General features: G+C 34.5%; 1 protein-coding gene across 1 annotated transcript in view; it reads right to left on the reverse strand.

The window, feature by feature from the left end:
* LOC149795662 (delta-1-pyrroline-5-carboxylate synthase-like) overlaps positions 1-25,054 on the reverse strand; it is a 110,180-nt gene that overhangs the window by 24,910 nt on the left and 60,216 nt on the right. The window contains exons 10-12 of the mRNA XM_089965503.1: positions 16,931-17,068; positions 5,820-6,015; positions 2,834-2,955 (exon numbers count right to left, since the gene is read on the reverse strand). Of these exons, the coding sequence (XP_089821629.1) occupies positions 2,834-2,955; positions 5,820-6,015; positions 16,931-17,068 (456 nt within the window). The remainder of the gene's footprint in view (positions 1-2,833; positions 2,956-5,819; positions 6,016-16,930; positions 17,069-25,054) is intronic.

Below are 25,054 nucleotides of genomic sequence, written 5' to 3' on the forward strand. Positions count from 1 at the left end.
TGTACAGAATACAAATTCTAACTTTGCTGACCTGTATTATGTTGCTACATGGAAACAACATAATGAGCATAACTTATTTTGCTTCCTTTCAAACTTTTAATTCTAAAGAATTCTAGGGCAATATATGTGCATGTTAAACAAAGTAAACATTTCCTATCACAGTATGAAAAAAACCAATAAATGCTAAGTATCAGAATCTTATCTTGTAATGAAAAAAGTTTAACCCTGAATTTATGTGTGCCAATAAAATCTCAAACAAGATTTTCAACCAACCTAAACTCCTTAAGACGATTTGGTTAAAAAAATTCCATCATTTATAGACATTTACAAAAGGGTTGATTAAAATTTTGACCCCCAAAAAATCAAAATTATATATTGTTGTATAAACAAGGACTGAATTTTCTGTAAAATCAACTTGTCTTCTTGAAGTTCAATAAGCCAGTCTCCAAACCTGTATTGATACATGGGGTCTTATCGTTTCTTAATAGATAATAAAAGGGATGACAATTTCCCATTTCCCCTGCATTCTATTTAAGATCTGAAACCAATCTGTAATAGTTTCACACCAAAGTTCAGCTCAGAGATTCAAAAAATTGTCTAATTCTGGTTTCCTCCCAATATTCCAACCCCATTTTTTCACATTTAGGAAGGAATGTGGGTTCAGAGCAATTACATATAAAAAATTTGGAATTAGCCGCAAACGTAACATACCATACCAGCGGGCCTAGCAAATTTAAATTATGTTATATCAACTTATACCTACACGAAATTGATAGGAAAATTATTTATTTTCTCAAAAATGGCAAGTATTATAATCGTTATTTCTTTAATTCACTGACAGACTAGACGAAACTCAGCTTAAATGAAACCAGACCCGGTACTTGCCATTTGCGTTCATAGTCACATGACTACACAACTCTCAAACAACGACATCGGAAGTCCAATAGTCAGGTGATCAACAAAAATTTTTGTTGTTGTACAAAATTTCAATTATATTAAATGAAAGTCTGATCCCTTTTGTAAAAACCAGAAAGAACATATAATTCTCAACATTTATTTTGAGAACAACAACAAGAAACTTGGCCAGTCAGATTCATCAAGCAGAGTAGTCTGGTTTCCTGCTTCATATTCTCCCTGCGTAAGAGAGCACATGTCAAGTGGTAGTCACATGATACAACAAAACTCCAGAAGTTGGTCTCTGAATAAATATAGAGAATTTTGTGCTCTTTCGTTTTAGTATTTTTATTACAACCTGAATACAACTTTCATTTAATTTTTTTTTACAATATTTGAAAATGACAGTTGTGAGAGTCTGTGTGCTTGTGCCACTAGCAATCTAGATCACTAGTACCAGCTCAAATTTCAATAACATGTTAGTTTTATCATCTTTCAGCAGATTAAAGACATAACTATTTTAATATTCGCAATTTCTGAGAAATTTAATAATTTTCATATCGATTTCATGCAGGCATAACTCGATTTAACAATGTTTAAGCTTGCTAGCCCATCCACTAAGCGGCTATGCTTTAATGCCACCATGTTGGCCTCTTCTGATGCTAGACTGGTTTTCATACCGTCCATATAAAAAAAAGATAATGTATTGAAAAATACTAAGTCAGTAAAACACTGTCATAGCTAACACAGCAGTGAAAGTGTCGTATCAGAAACCTATGGCACTGTTACGAACTTTTGCACAATACTTTTTTAATAATTAATCCATAATTCTATCAAAACAGTGAAATATGAACTAAGCATAAATATCGAGTAGCAATTCAGAATTTCACTAAGAAGAGCTCTGTAACAGACAGAGTAAGTGAACAAAGTCAAAGGTATGCTAACTCAAAATGACCTTGTATAAGGTCAATGATAATGTGGTAGGATGATGGTCTAAAAGACGAAGTTCCGAAAGTTGACAAAATCACTCAAAATTGTTAGAAACTGTAAAATAATGCATACAACCTGCTGAAAATTAATAAATCCATACAATAAATCCGAAACGAATGTTCAATGGGCCCATAGGAACACAAAACAGCTGGATACAACAGTAAAGCTAAAAATTAGTAACTATTGGAAGTGCCATGGGGGGGTAATTGGCAAGAATTATTGCCCTCTGTCCATTGTTATAGACTGGGAAAGGTGATTTTTCATCTTTAGTAGGGCTGGATTTGCGAGGTAGCAGGCTAATATTCCTAACATAATGTGATTGGGGACATATTAAAAAAAAAAATAAGGTCAGTATAACAGGTAGATTTCTATTTTGCAAGGATGAGAAATTATGAACTTGTTTTTTTTAATAATACTGCACTCTCAATGTTGTGCAGTATTAATCCGAAAAACGCATTCATATTTTTGCATACAAATGCAGTAACCATTAAATCTCTGATTGTTCTACATAAGGCATGCCACTATACAATAATGGGCTTAATGTTTCAAAGAGTGTTTGTGAAGTTTTCATTCTGCAAAGCATACATAACGTGCTGATATATACAACATTCGAACCCTGTTATGGAATCTTCCTTTTTGGAAATGTTTGACTTCATGGCAGCTTTGCTCATAATACCAATATGACTAGGCAGACAAATGTAAAGAATACTTTTTCCAGATTGCATGAGCAAATCATGTTTCCGAAAATGTTGAGATATTAACAGCTTGTCAAATTTAAGGTTTACCAGGCATTTGATGTGGAAAGGGAGTATGAAAAATATGACAAATGTTAACTGCCACACAGAATACATACATACCTACCTATATGATACACGTGCTTAACACATTTCCATGCACACATTTTCACCATAATTAAAATCTTACATTTTTTAAATCTGTAGACTCTTACCTTATGATCCTTCAAAGTGTCACATATTTCATCAAAAAGTCCATTCCGTAGATGAGATTTATGAATCAGAATTGTTTCCAGGGCATTACATGCTGCGGGATAGTCACATTTGGCATCCAAAACTGAAGAAAAAAAATAGGTTAACATGCATCAATTTTCAGAGTTCATAATTTTCAAAAGGTACATAGTAATTAGATCTGACTGTCATTTACAGACAAGACAAAATTTGTATCCCAAATTATCAACTGAAACTGTCAGAACAATGCAGTAAAACACAACGCCTTTCCCTCAATGCACACCTGGATCCAAGTTTAAGTTTAAAAATCCAGACAAAGTAAACAAAAAGGACTTTGGGAGTCATATCAGGGTAATAGGCATGGTTAGAAATGCCTCCATGTTTTGAGAGAACTTTACCCCTGTTTAATAAGGGGCTGTCCATTTAGTATGTACACATGGAGGGGGGTAACCCAAATGCATATGCTTGCATATGGGTGGGGGGAGGTCTACTGATAATGTACATACACATAGGAAACCGTGTGTGTGTGTGAAACCTTGATAATAATTTGTCTAATACGTAACGTATTCGACTGGGGTTCAGTCGGCGTTTGAATTTTAGCGGACACGAGACAAACTTTTAAAAATTATACAGCTTATTTCTTTGATGCAGCCAGACATTCATCATCGTTGGACTATGTTTTATTAAACACAAAAACATTATTAATCCTTGATCATTTTTATGTGGATTAAATATAGGCTGTTCTATAGAATTCGGCGAGTTGGGTGTGTCAAGTGTACATACGCAGGTGGGGTGTGTGTAAAAAAGTATGCATGTGTATTGGGAGGGGTGAGAGGTCAAGCTTTGCCAGAATTTTGTGTATGTACTAAATGGATGGCCCCATAAACATTTAAATTGGTGCATAACTGATTACTTTAATGAAAAAGGATGACCTGTCCCTTGAACTAGTATTAACAGTTACAACATAGCTATAGACAGGTACTTAAGGAACAGTTACCATGGCTACAGCATTTGATAATCAAATGAGTTTGCTAACTGCCACAAAGTGCCGAATTATGGACACAACAACCTTAAACAAAAAGGTTTAAGAAGTCGGAGAAGAAGAAAAATACGTCTGAAAATTTTTCCCAGCCACATTACTGATGACAGAAGAAATATTGCACAATGTAAATCATCTAACATCCAAACCACCCAAAAATCATTTCATCTTCACTGTTCAAAACTTTGGTCTATGGAGTTTTTAATATATACATTTTTAAGGAGCAAGTTTGAGTGTAGGAACTTTCAATTTGTCTATTAATATTACTGAGGATTGAGTTTATTTAGTAAATCATAAGATAAAAGTGACAAACACTTGCAACATCAAGGTTGACATATCACGGAGAGTGGCAACTGTTTTGAATATGATACAAAAATAGAAGAATTACAGCTTGTTAAACTATTGTTGCTAAGATTTTTTCTTGGCTGGGACACATGCTGGGAATTGTAGTTTTTTTTACAGACAAATAGTGTGAAAGTACTGCAAATTAATGAGATTTCTGAATAAAGTTGAATGTATTTAAGTACTGTTATTCTGTGTAATTTGCCACGAACTTTGCTTGGAAGTAGAGTGTGTATTCAGTAAGTATGGGGTATGAAGAAAAGGTAACTTGTTCCATTAGAGAAGTAAGGGAACATCCGCTTGCCTCTGACTGCATTTTCAATTAGTTCATATCTCATACAATATTTTGAAATATTCAAAGCTAAAGACTAAGTCACCATCTCGGCAATGCAGACAGACTGGTTATGTACATCACATGAGGGATATCAGAGGTTGTACAATATTTTTCATAAAACAACAAATGCCATTTTCATATTTTTAAAAGTATACATTAATAAAATTGAAAATAATTTGTGACTAAAAAGGGGATATGCAATAAATACAAAACCACATAAATGTTTTGTTCCCAGTGTGAGAAAAACACTCATTTGATAGGGTGTAGGAACGTATGTCTCAATCTGACTGCCTCGGCATCTTCATACACTGAACCAAACTTGCTCCTTCTGCCCACTTGGAACAAAACACATGTAGTTTTGTCTATCTATCTACATATATCTGTCAACTCACATAGTGAATACAATAGAATCGGCGAGGGTTGCTATAAAACCCACTATGGCTGCAATAAAGTCAGTGATGGAATTCCACCAGATTGAGTGGATTTCCACTATTCTCAGGGGGAAAATCCACTAGGCTGAGTGGACTTCCACTACTCATAGTGGGCACTTAATCACCTACTCCTCTGTCCAAATCCACCACTATGAGCAAGCAAACCATAAAACATGATCCATGTAATGTAGGCAGAATGTCCAGAAGGATAATGTGTCCATTACAAGTGTAAAACTTGCATACCTATAACTGGTCAATAACAATTACGGTCCAGTGAGAAGTGTTGTATCTGTACTTTCTTCAACACATTTGTCCACAATATTAACCATAAAAACTGGTTTCTTGTTATTTACAGACTTTCTAAAACTAAGAAACTATAATTTACGTAAGGTCTATCATATTGGTGCTTAAGTACTTTTTTCTCTGCAAGTGGCCACACAGAAAACTCCTGTTCAGCACTTTATCCCCCCAAAATTTTAATTCCCAGAATTTCATTAACATAATTCAAAACAGAACTTTCACTATATATTCATAGTAATGCAGCAAAATCCAGAATGGCTGGAATCTCTGCAAAAGGCACTCCCACATGAAATCATTGACCAAAATTATTCATGTTTACTCAGGTTATTATTTCCATAATTATTACTGCATCATGTGTGAAAAATTTCCTGCTATACAAGACATAGTTTGTGTTTTGCGTTAATGTGCAAACACAGATGCACAGAATGAAGACAGAATTATGGACAGAGAAACATGAGTAAATTGTGCTTTTGCAATGGAAGCATTGAAATTTAGATAAGCACTTTGGCTATTCATCTCCTTACCAATTCTTAATGCCATGTCTCGGTTGACCTTCTCATCCAGGTATACATGGCAGATGCCCTCACTGTGCCCCAAGACAGGAATGCCCTTGCTTAAGGACTGGATCTTGTTCACAAGTTGGCTTGAGCCACGTGGAATCACTAGATCTATGTAATCATTAAGCGCCAACAGATCTTCAATGTCTTCACGCCGACCCACCTGGGTAAGACCAAAATTGTTATTATGCAGAAATGACAGCTACAAACACCAGTATTGCTGTCTGACTTCATTAGATGAGGATGAAAAAACAGGTAGAAATCCAAATCCTTTCAATGACCAACTTTGCACTGCAATACTAATAATACCTTGTTATCCCATCCCCCATCAGAATTTGTGTTTCCTATTATACTGGTTTTAAAATTAGGGTCTGTTATGTCAAATTTTGTTGGAAAAAAAGCATTATATATATTTCAATGTGATTTTTGAAAAAAATATTTGTCTGGATGGATATAAATTAGTTTAGTGCCAATGTGACATTTATCTTACTGTGAGTTGTACCAATTCTTTCATGAAAATTAAATACTGCGACATGACACTTGGCAACACAACATAATTTATTGATGGAAATTACTTAACTGAAACATGACACTTTGGTAGCACTACATGACTTGCTTGTGTGAAGTCCTTTACTGAGACATGATACTTTGGTAATACTACATGACTTATTCATGCAAAGTCCTTTACTGAAACATGACACTTTGGTAGCACTACATGACTTGCTTGTGTGAAGTCCTTTACTGAGACATGACACTTTGGTAATACTACATGACTTATTCATGCAAAGTCCTTTACTGAGACATGACACTTTGGTAGCACTACATGACTTGCTTGTGTGAAGTCCTTTACTGAGACATGACACTTTGGTAATACTACATGACTTATTCATGCAAAATTCTTTACTGAGACATGACACTTCAGTAGTACTACATGACTTACTCGTGTGAAGTCCTTTACTGAGACATGACGCTTGGGTAGCACTACATGACTTGTTCATGTGAAGTCCTTTACTGAGACATGACACTATGTTTGCACTACATGACTTATTCATGCAAAGTCCTTTACTGTGACAGAACACTTGACAATGCTAAATAACAATATATTAATGCAAAGTCCTTTACTGTGACAGAACACTTGCCAATGCTAAATAACAATGTATTAATGCAAAGTCCTTTACTGTGACAGAACACTTGCCAATGCTAAATAACAATGTATTAATGCAAAGTCCTTTACTGTGACAGAACACTTGCCAATGCTAAATAACAATGTATTAATGCAAAGTCATCAATGCAGGTGATACATAAAATCCCTAACCCGCGATCAGTTAATGTGAAATTTAAGAAACTCACTGAATAATACAATATTTGATTTGTTGCATGCAACTCACTTTATACAATTCTCAATGCATGTAGATATATATTTTATATCACAAATTCCAAATGAAATGCCTCACCCTTCTTTGGTCTCCATAAATTAGCCTGAAATTAATGTCTCTACCTCTTCACACACACGGTCTAAAGACAGGATTTATAATAAACTCATTTGTGTCAAAACTTTGCAAACAGAATATTGACATTTTATTGTAAAATAAAACCTTTTGGATAGTTAATTTGCGATATTTTTGCAAACAAATGTTTTACTATAAGTGCCAGATAATTATTTTGTCTTGAAAACAAAAAAGGGACAATAGGTGAAACAATGCAGCTTAAATTAGCTGGAATTGGAAAGATAAAAGTTATCTGTACTTTCTTTTTTCATACAATACAGCTCGTGATTTTTTGAAACCCCACGCTTTGTGGGAAGGAGGTGGTGAGAGTAGAGAGGATTAAGAAAAATCCCTCCACCATCTCTCAGTATGTCCTGATGGAGCTGTTGCAGAGTCTTGCAGAGGATAACTCTGCACACATTTTCTTGTGGAGTCACATCGGACGATGACTGCAGAGTGGACATGACGTTGATAAAATGGGTTTACTGAAAGCATGCCCTAAAGATGTTCAGAAGTTCATTATCTCTTTCAGAATAATTTGCTTACTTTTTGATGCTGAAGAAACATAATTAAGTTAATTATAAATATTCCCTAGTTCTAATAAAAACAATGTATGATACATGATGTCAAATTTTGGATAACATTACCATAATCACAGTGCCTAACAAGCTTTATTAAAATTATATTTTGTGCAACTAAACTATTTTTTTCTTCAGTACTATGTTAACAGGATCTACAGGATTTATTTCTGTTGCAGTTCACACTAAGTATCTTTTCAATGAACAAACGGGTAAAAGAAAAATCTGTTGGAATGAATATTCTATCCCCACATAATAAATGGTCAGTCCCTTACAGTGTACATGTAATCATAACTGAACTACAGTCAACTCCGCTTGTATGCATTGTCTCGGAAACGGACCCAAGCTATGCATATAAACGGAGTATGCATTTAAGCGGAATTCATGTATATTTACAATGTAAAATGGGACCATACGTTCGCTGTGCACTTAAGCGATCTATGCAATTAAGTGATATGCATTTAAGCGGAGCCGACTGTAGTTCAAAGTTGGGTATATTCAGCCTCATGAATTAAATTACCATTACTGCTCAAGGACTAAGCAAGTGATTCACATTACTACTCAAGGACTAAGCAAGTGATTCACATTACTACTCAAGGACTAAGCAAGTGATTCACATTACTACTCAAGGACTAAGCAAGTGATTCACATTACTACTCAAGGACTAAGCAAGTGATTCACATTACTACTCAAGGACTAAGCAAGTGATTCACATTACTACTCAAGGACTAAGCAAGTGATTCACATTACTACTCAAGGACTAAGCAAGTGATTCACATTTCACTTTGGACGTTTTTTTAAAACAGAATTGGTTGCAAGTTTGGAATTTAACTGTCCATATCTCAGAGGATTACTTTCCTTTGTAACAGCTGGACAAGTTTATGCTGTTCAAAACAAGCTCAACAAGGTGTGCCTCTTGCCAAGTCAGTGTGTAAGTTTGTTAACATTTCTTTCAATAAGATATCAGCAAATGTGATCACTCTTTTCTACATAAACATGTACTGAATATACAAAAATAATTCTAAAATTATTTATAATTGTCCAAGTATATGATCAAAATAAAGATGACTGATTCTTTAAATGGTATCTGGTTGTAAACCACACTTGACATCTCAGTCTTTTCATGGGTGGTCTTCATTCATTCACAGTTCAAATGTCAATCAGCAATGTCAACCAGCAACTCCATGGTGGTCTTGCCAGTGGCATGATGGTAATTTGTTGGCATTTATCTCTCCACCAGAGAGTGAAAGTGGATGGGATTACATCCCCCACTGCAAGCATGGGATTTCGAAAAAAACATGTGAGCTGTATTGTATAGTCTTATATGCAATGGAATTGCATCCAGGATCAAATCACTGCAGTCTTCTACTCATTTTTATGAAATACCATGAAATATTATTAACCTCCTTCAATTGGTGCACACAACAGAATGTAGGTCACTGTCCACATCACCTATAAAAATGTAACCTCTGACCCCAATTTCCTAGGACTGACACAAGCATCTTAAACCTTCTTTGTCATCTACTTATCATTTTCAAATATAACATCTATGGTGTCCACATGGTGTCCACCTGATTAAAGATAAAAGAACTGATAGACTGACATACATGATTGATTAAAATGCATTTAAAAATACGAATCTTAACTAGAACGTAAAAAAGAAAAGTAACATCATAGAAAGCGACTCCAAGGAATAAGCCCCGCACTTGTAAACTATTACCATCAACATCCACAAGGCAGCAAAAGGAGATAAAGTCATATCCCAAAAGAAGCAAAGTGGAAACCAGTAGCACTTGCATAAGGGACAAAGACAAAAAGTGAAAATAGAATAGACCCAAAAGCATTCATGTAAGCACAAAAAAGGAAAAAAAAACAAGGGTAGATCCAGAATCACTTGCATAAGAGGTAATGTGTAAGAGGCAAAGCACACTGTATATACTTCTGTATGATGTAAACCCATATGCAAATATTACAGCATATGGCATGTAGTATGGCATATGGCAAATATTACGGCATACGGCAAGTAGTACGGCATGCAGATCAGGTTCTACATTGTTTACTTACATCATAAAGAGAACAAATAGTGCAAACTCAGACTGAAATTCATAAAACTTGTCAAGCAAAAAATGTACACTTTTACTCTAAACTCAATCAAGGGAATTCATACTCAAACCCAAGGAAAAGCTTTCAAATTAAAACATACTTTTTATATACAAATTACAATGAGCTGAATATTTTATTGGATTATTTTCAGTTGCTTTGGAGACATAGGAATCTCGGTCTAGATTTCAGCAGTGGATCTTTATTAAGGCTAGGCTAGAATCTAGAATCAAGTGATCTGACAGCTTAAATTTAAAGCCCAATGCTGTCTTTTATCATAAATTTCACCATATTTCCATTTAACTAAAGTCTGGAAGGAAGAAAATGATTTGTTATAAAAGCTACCTGACATAAACAATATCTTAGGTTTAAACAACATTCAAATATTCAGCTTAGACTTAAGAGTTGCCACCCCTTAATTCAGTCGATGAGGTCACTTGAAATTCCAATAGTTTTTAAGAGTGTTTTAATGGTGACGTGAAACATTTGACAAATTCTGTTAATGATTAATCTAATAAGAACAACATTCTCACATGACACATACACTGAACTGAGAGCAAATAAAGAAAGGAATGGCCACGTTCTTTTAAGCAGATCTGAGAGGAAAAAGTATGAATTAGATAAAAATAAGACTTGAGCAAATATTGCTGATTAGCTGGAATATATAATGAAGAGCAAAAGACAATCTATAGTAATGGCAGCTTTGGGACTTTAAGACTCGCTTATGAATGACCAATCAAAAGTTTTATGTCTCAAATTTAATTTAGATTTATTAAATGAAGGCCTAGCATGGTTTTCACTGACAGATCTTAAATCTGAACTTGAATCTGAACTTGAACTAGAATCTAGAATTCAGTGATATGACTGGCTGAAATTTAAGCATAACTCAAAACTGATCTATTTAATGTTAAGTCTAAACTTAACCTGCACTTTTAAAAATGTGGCCCGGCCCTGTATTCTGAAACATTGTAGCCAAAAATCTCAAGCTAAAGCTTACATTAGATTGAGCCATGTAAGCTCATTAGGTACAGCATTAGACTTGTAATCCAAGGATCATGGGTTTGATACCCACCCTGGCCAGCCACAGTCAACTGTTATTGTTCATTCTTTGGAATGGCATTTAGTTCCCAATTTCTTGGCATGAATGTGCTAAAAGTGCCATTAAAACAAAAACAAAACAAATATCTACCTCATTTCAATTTGGCAAGCAGTAAAAGGAAATGATGCCAAGGATATTCCATCATTTGATGTTTGAGCTCAAGTTATGTGGTCAAGATTTTTAATAATAAAAGGCGTGGCCACAAAGTTGTCAGAACAATGCCATGTTCAGATTCAACTAGAAATTCGGGTTTTTAAAATTCATAGTGCTGGGATGATAGAAATCAAACACATGGCCTAAATTTCACTAACAAAAGTCATAAATTTAGTCCAGATCTAAGATATCTGATTTGTCAATATTAATTCAGACTTCAGTTTCAGACAATCACACTGCTGGATTCTAGATTCAAGTTTTGTTGGTAACATGCAGACCATAATTTCTTTTAATAATAATTATCCAATCATAATACCTTAGGAGAACTACTACCCCCTTGGAAATACAGCTCCCCCATGCTAAAATGTTATAGTCAAGAAGCTATAAGTTATATGCCCACATAGGTGGCAGTTAGAGTAATCTCCCCTTCATACAAGGATTGGTGCAATTCCTCTGAATACTTAAATTACTAATGAAGCCAGGTGAATGCTCTGTATATGGATGTAACTGCAAGGAGGATGTGAGGATGTATGTGTATCACCATCTGGTAAGTATTATTTGGGTAAGTGTTATCAAAGAAACATACTTGACAACAATTGGACTCTTCTTCAAATACATTACCGGATCATAATACCTTAGGAGAATAAGAGGTAGAGGGAGTTACATTTTCTTGTACCTCTCTGGTCCCTTAAGTATGTGAGGCTGCTTAAGATAAATAACCTGGGTAGAGAACAGATTCCATATGCTAGGGCATGGCTTTTAAAGGGGTGACAAATTTTCCCTCCAGCAAATCCAGTGGAAGTCATGAAGCCACATGCTTAGGAAGCTGACAAACAACCCAAGAAGGTAACCTGTTGCACCACCAGGTCTACTTAATTCTTTTGGGATGAAAGATCTATGAGGTCAATGCTGGAGAAAGTTGCCTCTGACCTCCATCCCATGGCTTATACAGCTAGTGAACAGTTTCGCTCAAATGCAAAGTCAGTTGAGTCTTGAGTCTGCAATATCTTCATGGACTGAGATGTGTAGCATGACCTTCATTTGATCTTCATTTAATTCCCGATATGAGGAGCAGATAACCCATTTTATCCAAGACAAAAGTTCCTGCACTGATATGTCAACCTGACTCTCTTTGAGACATAAGAAGAGGCAGGATCTGTCTCGATACACCAGCTCAGTCCTTTTCAGGTAACACTTCAGAGCTCTCACTGGGACCTATAGACAACCTTGAAATAAAGTGTCTTGTGTAGACTAGGGTTTCACCACAAAAGCTTGATTTCCCATGAGCGAGAGTGCATTCTTGGTAATGACAGCAAAAACCACCATAAGTGACACTGACCCATCCTGTAGGAACTGCAGGCAGTTCAGTCAACTGATAAAGCATGTATTTCACTGATTCTGACTGCCATTGCTAGTGTAATTATGAAGCAGATCTTATATGACAGGTGAACCATTGAAACTCCCGACAGATGTTCAAAGAGTCATATTTAGCCAGGTTAGCACCTATGATACATTCCATCTTGGGTATATGCCTTTGGACATGTGAATCAAATAAGAATGACAAGGTCTAGGGACTTGGTTCCCACTTGACTTCTGATATAATGATCCTGAGAGGGCCACACTTCAGTGGCCTTCTGAAAAGATGGGAGATGTGTACCCTCATTCTTAGTGCTCACATCTGCACATTATCTCTGGAAGTTGTAACTGCAAGAGGACATACAAAATGAGCCAACTGAGGCTGTCCCATCTTTTGAGATGGAACCTCATATGCCTAGAGACTGGTATTCTTTGGTCCAAGGGGCAAGTCTGGGCCTCCATGGGGTCAACAGAATCAATGAGCAAACCCAGTAGGTGAAGGAATTTTCAGACTGAGAGACTGTTCTGTGTAAGAACTGAAGCCACCATTCAACTGATTTTGAATGCATATTTCTGAGTGACATACTATATTTTGAACTCCATACCCAAATGGATAAAATGCTGAGTCGATATAATCTCAGATTTATCCTTGTTGACAATGAATCCAAGGTTGAAATCAGAGTAACTATGGATATCATGTCGTCCATTTCTTTCCACCAGTTCCACTGGCCAGGGTGTGCTGCACAGCTGTTTAGTATTCCATACAGTCAAGAAACCGATTCTCATGCATGTTCTGTGAGAATCGAGGTAGGAGATGATAAACTGTTCTCTGCCTGTTGGAAGACTGCCACAGATACTAAGTCCAACTTAGAACCCACTGGCGCTACATTCTGTACCAGCTGTTGTGTGGCATACAACAACTTCCAGTTCATGCATAATGAGTATGGTCTTGGCATCCCCAATGTCTCTATCAACAGCTTGAGTGTTCATGTTCTTATAGAACATACTACTAAAACTGATGGAAGGCATCACTACGACAAGAAGAATCTGTTGACATTAGGATCCTGTAATTGTCTGTGTGAGTAACCCAAAAGTCAGCAACTTGATCTGACTGTAAGTCTGAATGAAGATATGCTGCCAGAAAATTTTCTCACGCGAGGGAGGCCCCCTACACCTATCTCAGAAGGGTGTGGAATCATCAGGACCGGTGGGTGGGGGGTAACCAAGCTGAATGGTAGTTGATGGGTTACAACATTATTATAACTTGAAGAACCACCAAATTCAAAAGGGGCATTTAATAACTTTGTATCAATTCTTTGACAAGGTATCTGCATAAAGCAATTTTTTGTTTTGACATGACACACTGTTGTTGCACTTTAGACAAACTATACTGCTCCAGGTAATTATTCATAAGTTCTACAATAATCCAGCACATCTCCATCATAAAGGTGCTTATATTCATACAATATTCTTCACAGACATAAGATTAATTGAGATCACGGAGAAAAGGCAAAGAAGACAATCATCATATCAACCTACAAAAAAAATGTGTGTGCTTGGCATGAGAAATCAGTGGAACCAAAAAAAACCTATAAATCTTTGCCCAATTAGGTTTTAAAAGCTGCATTACTCTCAATCATTTTTGCAAGAATCCTGCAATTCCATTGCCTGGCAGCGTGTCTGTGAATGCTGGTTCATCCTTCTTAATTAGTAAGTAAACCGATGCAGCAGCTTTATACCAGTCTGTTGATGGGACAAGGAGGACAGAATTGAGGGAGCATCAAGCACAAGACTTCCTTAATTGATGCTCAAAAGGCAGTCTTCTTTTGTCATAGTGAGATCAAGTAATGATGATGCAGTTAGTCAGGTGATACCAGTGCCTCCGGTGCAATCTGAATGAATCTGGAATAAGATTGTTCAATGGGGTGGCCCACTACGCTCACAGAATGTCATGATGGGAATACAGTTACTTCCCAACACTACATTTGAGTGGCAGAGGTATGAGAATGCATTGAATCCATGTCTTGTTGCTATGATGTGCTTGTCTGTGGCACTACCATGGACACGCTGATCCAGGAGAGTGCCCATGAAGTGTGGAATAGGCAAACTGGACAAATACCATCCATCTGTTGGCTTAAGTGGTAAGACTTGCTGTAATAGTGACCTATTGCATTCTGAGACATATGGGAGAGTCTGGAAATTATGGAACAGTGCCATTATATAACTTCCCTGTAGGAAATGCCAAACAGACTGCCTATACAGGTCAAGTCACATTAATGTTGCATATAATAAATAGATACTATGATTAAATCTATGTATAGAAAACTTATCTGTCTGTATCTGACTGCCACAGAAATTATACAGAACATAACTCAAGTTTTCTACAGCAGACATAGTACCTGCACCAAATATTAGGGGATGTACTAGCAGACCATGCAGGTACGTACAAGGCACCTAGGTGCATACACAACACAGTTAGAAAGTCAAAATGTTTTGCTCTAGAAAGAAAGGAAAGTTGGAAACTTGTAGATGGACTATATACTTCCCTTCAGTGAGAAACTCCTCCAACTTGCATTATGGTGTTACGAGGCCTTGTCAGTAGACAGCATACTACTAAGCATGAGTGGAAGTAATAACTCAAGTATTTACAAGATCTGGTGTCAATCCATGTCACAAGGGGAGATTATTCTGTGAGCAGATAACTTATAGCTTCTGGAGGGCTGGATTCGTGAAGTAGCAGTAGTTCTCCCAAGGTATTATGATCAGGTAACATGTCTGAAATCAAGAGTCTCTCAAAGAGACTGATAGGTCGAAACAAATGTCCAGGAATTTAAGACAAGATCACTGCTTTCTTTTAACTGCCAAGTGTTGAAATCATCTCTGATATTCTTCAGCCAATAAGATTTGATGCGCACATATTAGAATGATTGGTACCATTTTCATTTAGGTGCCAGTTAGAGTAATTCCCCCCCCCCCCTTCATACAAGGAGTGGTGTACATCAATAAATTTCTTTTGGTCAGCCATATTAGATGTACAAATGGTGCCATGTTAATTTAGAACCAACTAGGTATCATAAGAAGTCGATTGCTGAAAACTATGTTCATATCATACAGCCATCCATTTCAAGAGGAATAGAGATGACACGTTTTTTAAGGAATGACTGTCCATTCAGGAGTAACAATAACAAGATTTTTAAGATGGTTGCTGTGGCAGCCATAGTGGACATCAGATTAGCACCATTTTCATTTAGGACCAACTGGACATCATAATAAACCTTCTGGAGAAAACCCCACATCAATATGACTTCCTGTTCAGGTAGAATTGTGATAACAAGATTTATAAGATGGCTGCCATGTTAGATGTCAGATTGGCATAACTTTTAATTAGCCCCAAATAGACATCATAAGATTGGCATAATTTTTAATTAGCCCCAAATAGACATCATAAGATTGGCATCATTTTTAATTAGCCCCAAATAGACATCATAAGATTGGCATCATTTTTAATTAACCCCAAATAGACATCATAAGAAATCTTTTTGTGAAAACCCAGTTTGATAAGACCATCCATTTGGAAGGAGTAGCTACAAGAAGATTTTCAAGAATACTATCATGGTGGCCATATTTGACACCAGACTGGCACCATTTTTATTTAGGACCATCTAGACATCATGAGAGGTCTTTTAGAGAAAACCCTTTAGCCATCCAATCAGAAGCAAGATTTTCTAGATCGCCATGGCGGACACCAGATCAACAACATTTAGGACCAACTAGATATAATAGTGCCAATTATTATGAGAAATCTTTAAGAGAAAAATTCATTTTGATATGACCATACGTTCAAAAGGATAAAATAATGGATATCTTAACGTGTATCATTTTCATATAGGCCAAACTAGACCATGGGATGAATGTGTCTGTAAAGTTTCAAGGCAATCCTCAAAGTACTAAATGAGAAGCAGTCATATCAACCTAGTGCTATCAGATCGATGGACCTTTTGGATGACAGTCAACGGACAACAGATCATCCCATAAGCTCTTCTGGTCTGTGATCAGTAGAGCTAATAAATGAGTTTGTGCATGTGGTTTGTTTCTTTTACATAACATTATCGCCTGATCTGCCAGTTTATTATACAAAGCCGGGTCGGAGTCTGAAGCTTTTTGCAGGCGGGCAAACATTATAAGTAAGTGATCCAATGCTGGATGACCTCCTACCAAGGCAGCAGAGTGGGAGCCTCTTCTGACAAGGGTTAAACAGGTAATTAGTTTAGTAAATACCGAATTTCTAGACCTTCCACTATTTACCAAGGATATTGAGGTCTTCGGTGCATGCAGTTCTAGGGCTTCTTGAACAAGATCATACAATATCTTGTTGCTATGATGTGCTTCTTTACCACCCTTCAGTAACAAGCCGTTGGCACTGCTAATTGCCAGTGCTGCCACCTGCAATGATACAACAAGATGCAATTTCCTTAATAGCTAAAATACTTTATCACCTAATGAAAATACATTTAACTACTGATGAATGAAGTTACAACATTCTGCAAGGCATAACATCTGAGACATCCAAATGTATACTCTAATTTTTTTCTGCTTTTTATTTCCAGTAATATTTTTTGTCATGTGATAAAGAAACTAGTACATCTGTGCTCATTTCACATATAACTTTATCATAACTGTGTGTGTGTTGAAGCCCTTCTGCATATCAAGGCTTTTAAGAGATATACATTATTCAACCCATTTCATAAACTTAACACTGGGTGAGCACTCATGCAGAATTTATTTTCTAAAAAATCTACTTTTGTACAATATGAGGATGATAAATTCAAATTTCTCCCCAAATCTTTTTAAAGGACAAAAGCATGCCACAAATGTTTTATTCAAAATCTCAAACAAAAGATATCTTTAGTAACCTGAAATTGATGCCTAATGAAGATTACATCTGAAAACTTGTTTAAAAAAATTAACAATTAAGCATCAAATTAACAGAATAAATAATAGTGGCCATTTTAGTATTGAAAAGGAACTAAAAGCATAAAAAATAATTCCATCAAGATCTGCCAAGGTCAAAATTCTCTATAAATCAACCTCTAACTGTGTTAACAAATGCTAGCAAGAGCTCATTGCACGGTTGGCAAGAAAAATCCAGTCATTTTTTTAAATTACATATCCTCGTGGGACAGGACACTGGCGTCTGAATTGGATTTTATTTGTAGGAGACATGCTTTATGTAATCTTCAGAATGGAAAATTTGGGTATTTCTATGAAATAAATTACTTGAAAGTACTGGATTATCTCTATGAGTCAGACACCATTAGAGGCTGCAAATGATGTCACAAAATTGAACATACAATGTACACAACACAGTAATTTATTTTTACAGTACTTCCATGCCAAAAAAAAAAAAAAACTACTGATATTCCTAGCATGAACCAAAACTTTTAATTCTCAGGGTTGGAAAGCATCCTTAGTCCTTGGAAAGCATCCTAAGTCCTTGGAAAGCATCCTAAGTCCTTGAAAAGATCCTAAGTCCTTGTTAGCAAAAAAGGCATAGCTGAGTTAAAAAGAAGTTCGGCTAAACTGATTTTATGCAAATATTTTACAAAAAAGAGAAACATTCTTTTCAGAGTATGTATGTATAAGACTGCAGTGAACACAGATAGTCCTCATGATACAATGAACCATTTTTGGTTTCAATTGGTTTGCTGTTTCGTGGCACAGCAACACAGGAAGGCTATTTAGTATTGAGGCAACTGGAGTCAAGTTCCTTGCTCATCAATACACTATGGTAGCCGACCGAGGATAATTTCTGATGTTAGGATTTAAACACTTTTCCCTTTCTGTTGCAAGTCCAGCATGCTAAAAACTGAACCACCATGGCTCCTAGAACCAGAAGTATATCCTCTGACTCTTTTATAGCATACATTTTACTTTGCATGTGATAGTAGACCAAGCAAACATAAGATGACTTCAGAGAGTCAGTCAAATATTTCTGCAAGTGAGACCAAATTTTAGTAAAGTGTAATCAAATATCATGTACTAACTTTGTCGACTTGAAACAAGCGACAGTTAAAAAAAGCTAAATTAATCCCTACTGACCTTTAGTTCAAAAGAAAAAATGCAGTTCCAAACTCCAGGGAGGTCTCTGGCTTCTTGCTATATCTCTCAACTTGATGTAAGTTTTGTTTTTCTATTTTATGTGGCTTTGGCAATCAAATCTACTGCCATGAGCAAAACTCAAATTTACATGATATGTTGTCTAGTGAACGTAACTGTTGCCTTTTTTCTTCAAGCACAACCAAGGATGTCCATCTTAATAGTTCTACACTAGATAATGAAATTGTAATAAAGGCATGTTTTCATTTGTTGGAGGCATTTTGTATGACAACTATGTCTGAGGTACTCCTGTAAATTTAGTTTGGTTCCCTGACCAATTCCATTGAATCAAATGTGAAAACAAACCAAAATCTTGACAAAATACTGATAAGCCCATACCCAGATTTGATCCCATGAATCTTTTGACATATTTTTGGCTCTTACTTTCCAAGTCTGTAATTTATGGGCCATTTCAGCAAGTTTATGATCATAATGTAAAAGCTGGCATGTGTGTGGTGGTGGCATACACATAACAGAGACCCTAGATTTGCAGAAAACATTTTTTTTAAAAGGACTAAATATTTCCATAAACATGAGCTTTGCTGAAGATCATTGAAATTGTCTGTATTTATGAAGTTATCAACTGTATCTTTGAAATTGTCTGTATTTATGAAGTTATCAACTGTATCATTAAACTTGTCTGTATTTATGAAGTTATCAACTGTATCATTGAAATTGTCTGTATTCATGAAGTTATCAATTGTATCTTTGAAATTGCCTGCATTCATGAAGTTATCAACTGTATCATTGAAATTGTCTGTATTTATGAAGTTATCAACTGTATCATTGAAATTGTCTGTATTTATGAAGTTATCAACTGTATTATTGAAATTGTCTGTATTTATGAAGTTATCAATTGTATTATTGAAATTGTCTGTATTTATGAAGTTATCAACTGTATCATTGAAATTGTCTGTATTCATGAAGTTATCAACTGTATCATTGAAATTGTCTGTATTCATGAAGTTATCAACTGTATCATTGAAATTGTCTGTATTCATGAAGTTATTAACTGTATCATTCAAATTGTCTGTATTCATGAAGTTATCAACTGTATCATTGAAACTGTCTGTATTATAAAGTTATTAACTGTATCATTGAAATTGTCTGTATTTATAAAGTTATTAACTGTATCAGTGAAATTGTCTGTATTCATGAAGTTATCAACTGTATCATTGAAATTGTCTGTATTTATAAAGTTATCAACTGTATCATTGAAATTGTCTGTATTCATGAAGTTATCAACTGTATCATTGAAATTGTCTGTATTCATGAAGTTATTAACTGTATCATTCAAATTGTCTGTATTCATGAAGTTATCAACTGTATCATTGAAACTGTCTGTATTATAAAGTTATTAACTGTATCATTGAAATTGTCTGTATTTATAAAGTTATTAACTGTATCAGTGAAATTGTCTGTATTCATGAAGTTATCAACTGTATCATTGAAATTGTCTGTATTTATAAAGTTATCAACTGTATCATTGAAATTGTCTGTATTCATGAAGTTATCAACTGTATCATTGAAATTGTCTGTATTCATGAAGTTATTAACTGTATCATTCAAATTGTCTGTATTCATGAAGTTATCAACTGTATCATTGAAACTGTCTGTATTTATAAAGTTATTAACTGTATCATTGAAATTGTCTGTATTCATGAAGTTATTAACTGTATCATTGAAATTGTCTGTATTCATGAAGTTATCAACTGTATCATTGAAATTGTCTGTATTCATGAAGTTATCAACTGTATCATTGAAATTGTCTGTATTTATAAAGTTATTACCTGTATCATTGAAATTGTCTGTATTTATAAAGTTATTACCTGTATCATTGAAATTGTCTGTATTTATAAAGTTATTAACTGTATCATTGAAATTGTCTGTATAAAGTTATTAACTGTATCATTGAAATTGTCTGTATTTATCAAGTTATTAACTGTATCATTGAAATTGTCTGTATTCATGAAGTTATCAACTGTATCATTGAAATTGTCTGTATTTATAAAGTTATTAACTGTATCATTGAAATTGTCTGCATACATGAAGTTATCAACTGTATCATTGAAATTATCTGTATTTATAAATTTATTAACTGTATCATTGAAATTGTCTGTATTTATAAAGTTATTAACTGTATCATTGAAATTGTCTGTATTTATAAAGTTATTAACTGTATCATTGAAATTGTCTGTATTTATAAAGTTATTAACTGTATCATTGAAATTGTCTGTATTTATAAAGTTATTACCTGTATCATTGAAATTGTCTGTATTTATAAAGTTATTAACTGTATCATTGAAATTGTCTGTATAAAGTTATTAACTGTATCATTGAAATTGTCTGTATTTATCAAGTTATTAACTGTATCATTGAAATTGTCTGTATTCATGAAGTTATCAACTGTATCATTGAAATTGTCTGTATTTATAAAGTTATTAACTGTATCATTGAAATTGTCTGTATTTATAAAGTTATTAACTGTATCATTGAACTTGTCTGTATTTATAAAGTTATTAACTGTATCATTGAAATTGTCTGCATACATGAAGTTATCAACTGTATCATTGAAATTATCTGTATTTATAAATTTATAACTGTATCATTGAAATTGTCTGTATTTATAAAGTTATTAACTGTATCATTGAAATTGTCTGTATTTATAAAGTTATTAACTGTATCATTGAAATTGTCTGTATTTATAAAGTTATTAACTGTATCATTGAAATTGTCTGTATTTATAAAGTTATTACCTGTATCATTGAAATTGTCTGTATTTATAAAGTTATTAACTGTATCATTGAAATTGTCTGTATAAAGTTATTAACTGTATCATTGAAATTGTCTGTATTTATCAAGTTATTAACTGTATCATTGAAATTGTCTGTATTCATGAAGTTATCAACTGTATCATTGAAATTGTCTGTATTTATAAAGTTATTAACTGTATCATTGAAATTGTCTGTATTTATAAAGTAATCAACTGTATCATTGAAATTGTCTGTATTTATAAAGTTATTAACTGTATCATTGAAATTGTCTGTATTTATAAAGTTATTAACTGTATCATTGAACTTGTCTGTATTTATAAAGTTATTAACTGTATCATTGAAATTGTCTGCATACATGAAGTTATCAACTGTATCATTGAAATTATCTGTATTTATAAATTTATTAACTGTATCATTGAAATTGTCTGTATTTATAAAGTTATTAACTGTATCATTGAAATTGTCTGTATTTATAAAGTTATTAACTGTATCATTGAAATTGTCTGTATTTATAAAGTTATTAACTGTATCATTGAAATTGTCTGTATTTATAAAGTTAATAACTGTATCATTGAAATTGTCTGTATTCATGAAGTTCTCAACTGTATCATTGAACTTGTCTGTATTTATAAAGTTATTAACTGTATCATTGAAATTGTCTGTATTTATAAAGTTATGAACTGTATCATTGAAATTGTCTGTATTCATGAAGTTATCAACTGTATCATTGAAATTGTCTGTATTCATGAAGTTATCAACTGTATCATTGAAATTGTCTGTATTCACGAAGTTATCAACTGTATCATTGAAATTGTATTCATGAAGTTATCAACTGTATCATTGAAATTGTCTGTATTCATGAAGTTATCAACTGTATCATTGAAATTGTATTCTTGAAGTTATCAAATGTATCATTGAAATTGTCTGTATTCATGAAGTTATCAACTGTATCACTGAAATTGTCTGTATTTATGAAGTTATCAACTCTATCATTGAAATTGTATTCATGAAGTTATCAACTGTATCATTGAAATTGTCTGTATTCACGAAGTTATCAACTGTATCATTGAAATTGTCTGTATTCATGAAGTTATCAACTGTATCATTGAAATTGTCTGTATTCATGAAGTTATCAACTGTATCATTGGAATTGTCTGTATTCACGAAGTTATCAACTGTATCATTGAAATTGTATTCATGAAGTTATCAACTGTATCATTGAAATTGTCTGTATTCATGAAGTTATCAACTGTATCACTGAAATTGTCTGTATTCATGAAGTTATCAACTGTATCATTGAAATTGTATTCATGAAGTTATCAACTGTATCATTGAAATTGTCTGTATTCATGAAGTTATCAACTGTATCATTGAAATTGTATTCATGAAGTTATCAAATGTATCATTGAAATTGTCTGTATTCATGAAGTTATCAACTGTATCACTGAAATTGTCTGTATTTATGAAGTTATCAACTCTATCATTGAAATTGTCTGTATTTATAAAGTTAACATATCAACTGAAAAGAGTGATACACAACATAAGACATATACACACTTATAAGTCAACCCCAAATACAAATTGCACCGACACAAGTCTGACATCATATAATGCACCAACAGATCAGGATCTACGCTAGGTGTAATCAGTAGAACTAATAACAGAGACCCAGATTTGCTGAAGCATTGTGTTGTTAGCAGTTGGACTCAACCTTATGTATGGTATATTATGCATCTTCATCTGCATGTATAAAATCTGGTAACAAATCTTAAAATATATTTTAATAATAATAAACCTGGATATATAAATACAATTTAACTGTCCTTTACTGTGCATTAAATAATTTATAATTCCAACTCGACTTCTCATTAACGAGAATGGCATTATAATGGTCCACTATGCAGCAAGGCGTGGTTGACTCTGGAGATTACTGACAAATGGTTCATAATAATCTGAACATTTGGTCATGGTCTTCTACAAAACTTACAGTTCAGACACCATTATTTTCTTATTGGACGTATCAAGGCTGTGACCTGAGACCTTTAGACCACAGAATCTATTGGTTTCTTTATTACCCTATATGTAAGTCATCCACAAAGTTTGGTGTGTGTGTGTGTGTGTTTGATTTTTAACACAGCTTTAAAAAAAATTCAGTCATATCACTACGATGTCTGTAGTGTGGCAGTTTATAGTGATGTCTATCACTGGGGCATCATGCTGCAGACATGTAGCATCATATCCCACCCAGTCACATTATCCTAACACCAGGCCTACCAGGCATAACACTATCCTTTTAATGCTGAGTGCCTAGTGAGGCAGATGTTAGTACCATTTTTATAAGTCTTTGGTATGACTCGGCCGGGGATTGAACTCGCAACCTCGCGCATCCGAGGCATGCACTCTAACCATGAGGTTACCTGAGCAGTACAAAGTTTTGTCAAGAAACTTTCTTTAGAACAGTTATTCTGCAAAATTTACCATTCTCTAAGCCACAATGACCTTGACTTTTGGTTGTTTTGCCCCAAAATCAAGAGACTTCTTCCACACTGAAAGTGCCAAGCCTTCCACAAATTTTGGTCAATGGATGTGGACTTGAACAAACATTATTATGCATATTTCTTCTTTCAGTAACTGTGAGTTTGAACTTGGACCTTTTGACTTGAAAATCAATTGGCTTCTTTCTTACCAAACTGTAAGTCATCCTTAAAAGTTGATGAAGATATGTCACTCCCATGTTTTAGCATGCCTGGATATCTCACTCCCTTGTTTTAGCACGCCTGGATATATCACTCCCTTGTTTTAGCATGCCTGGATATATCACTCCCTTGTTTTAGCATGCCTGGTTATATCACTCCCTTATATCACTCCCTTGTTTTAGCAAGCCCAGATATATCACTCCCTTGTTTTAGCATGCCTGGATATATCATTCCCTTGTTTTAGCATGCCTGGATATATCACTCCCTTGTTTTAGCATGCCTGGATATATCACTTCCTTGTTTTAGCACGCCTGAATATATCACTCCCTTGTTTTAGCATGCCTGGATATATCACTCCCTTGTTTTAGCATGCTTGGTTATATCACTCCCTTGTTTTAGCAAGCCCAGATATATCAGTCCCTTGTTTTAGCATGCCCGGATATATCACTCTCTTGTTTTAGCATGCCTGGATATATCACTCCCTTGTTTTAGCATGCCTGGATATATCACTCCCTTGTTTTAGCATGCCTGGATATATTACTCCCTTCTTTTAGCTTGCCTGGATATATCACTCCCTTGTTTTAGCATGCCTGGATATATCACTTCCTTGTTTTAGCATGCCTGGATATATCACTCCCTTGTTTTAGCATGCCTGGATATATCACTCCCTTGTTTTAGCATGTCCGGATAATCTGTCAACCTGCATACTACGTAGTGGGTAGGTGTTGATCCCATTTTTTAAAATAGAAAACACCAAAAATAATAGGTCCATATTTTCTGAATTTCAATGAAATTGTAATCAA

The sequence above is a fragment of the Sinohyriopsis cumingii genome, chromosome 7 (assembly GCF_028554795.1).
Source record: "Sinohyriopsis cumingii isolate HCF-2022 chromosome 7, ASM2855479v2, whole genome shotgun sequence".
NCBI classification, from domain to species: Eukaryota; Metazoa; Mollusca; class Bivalvia; order Unionida; family Unionidae; genus Sinohyriopsis; species Sinohyriopsis cumingii.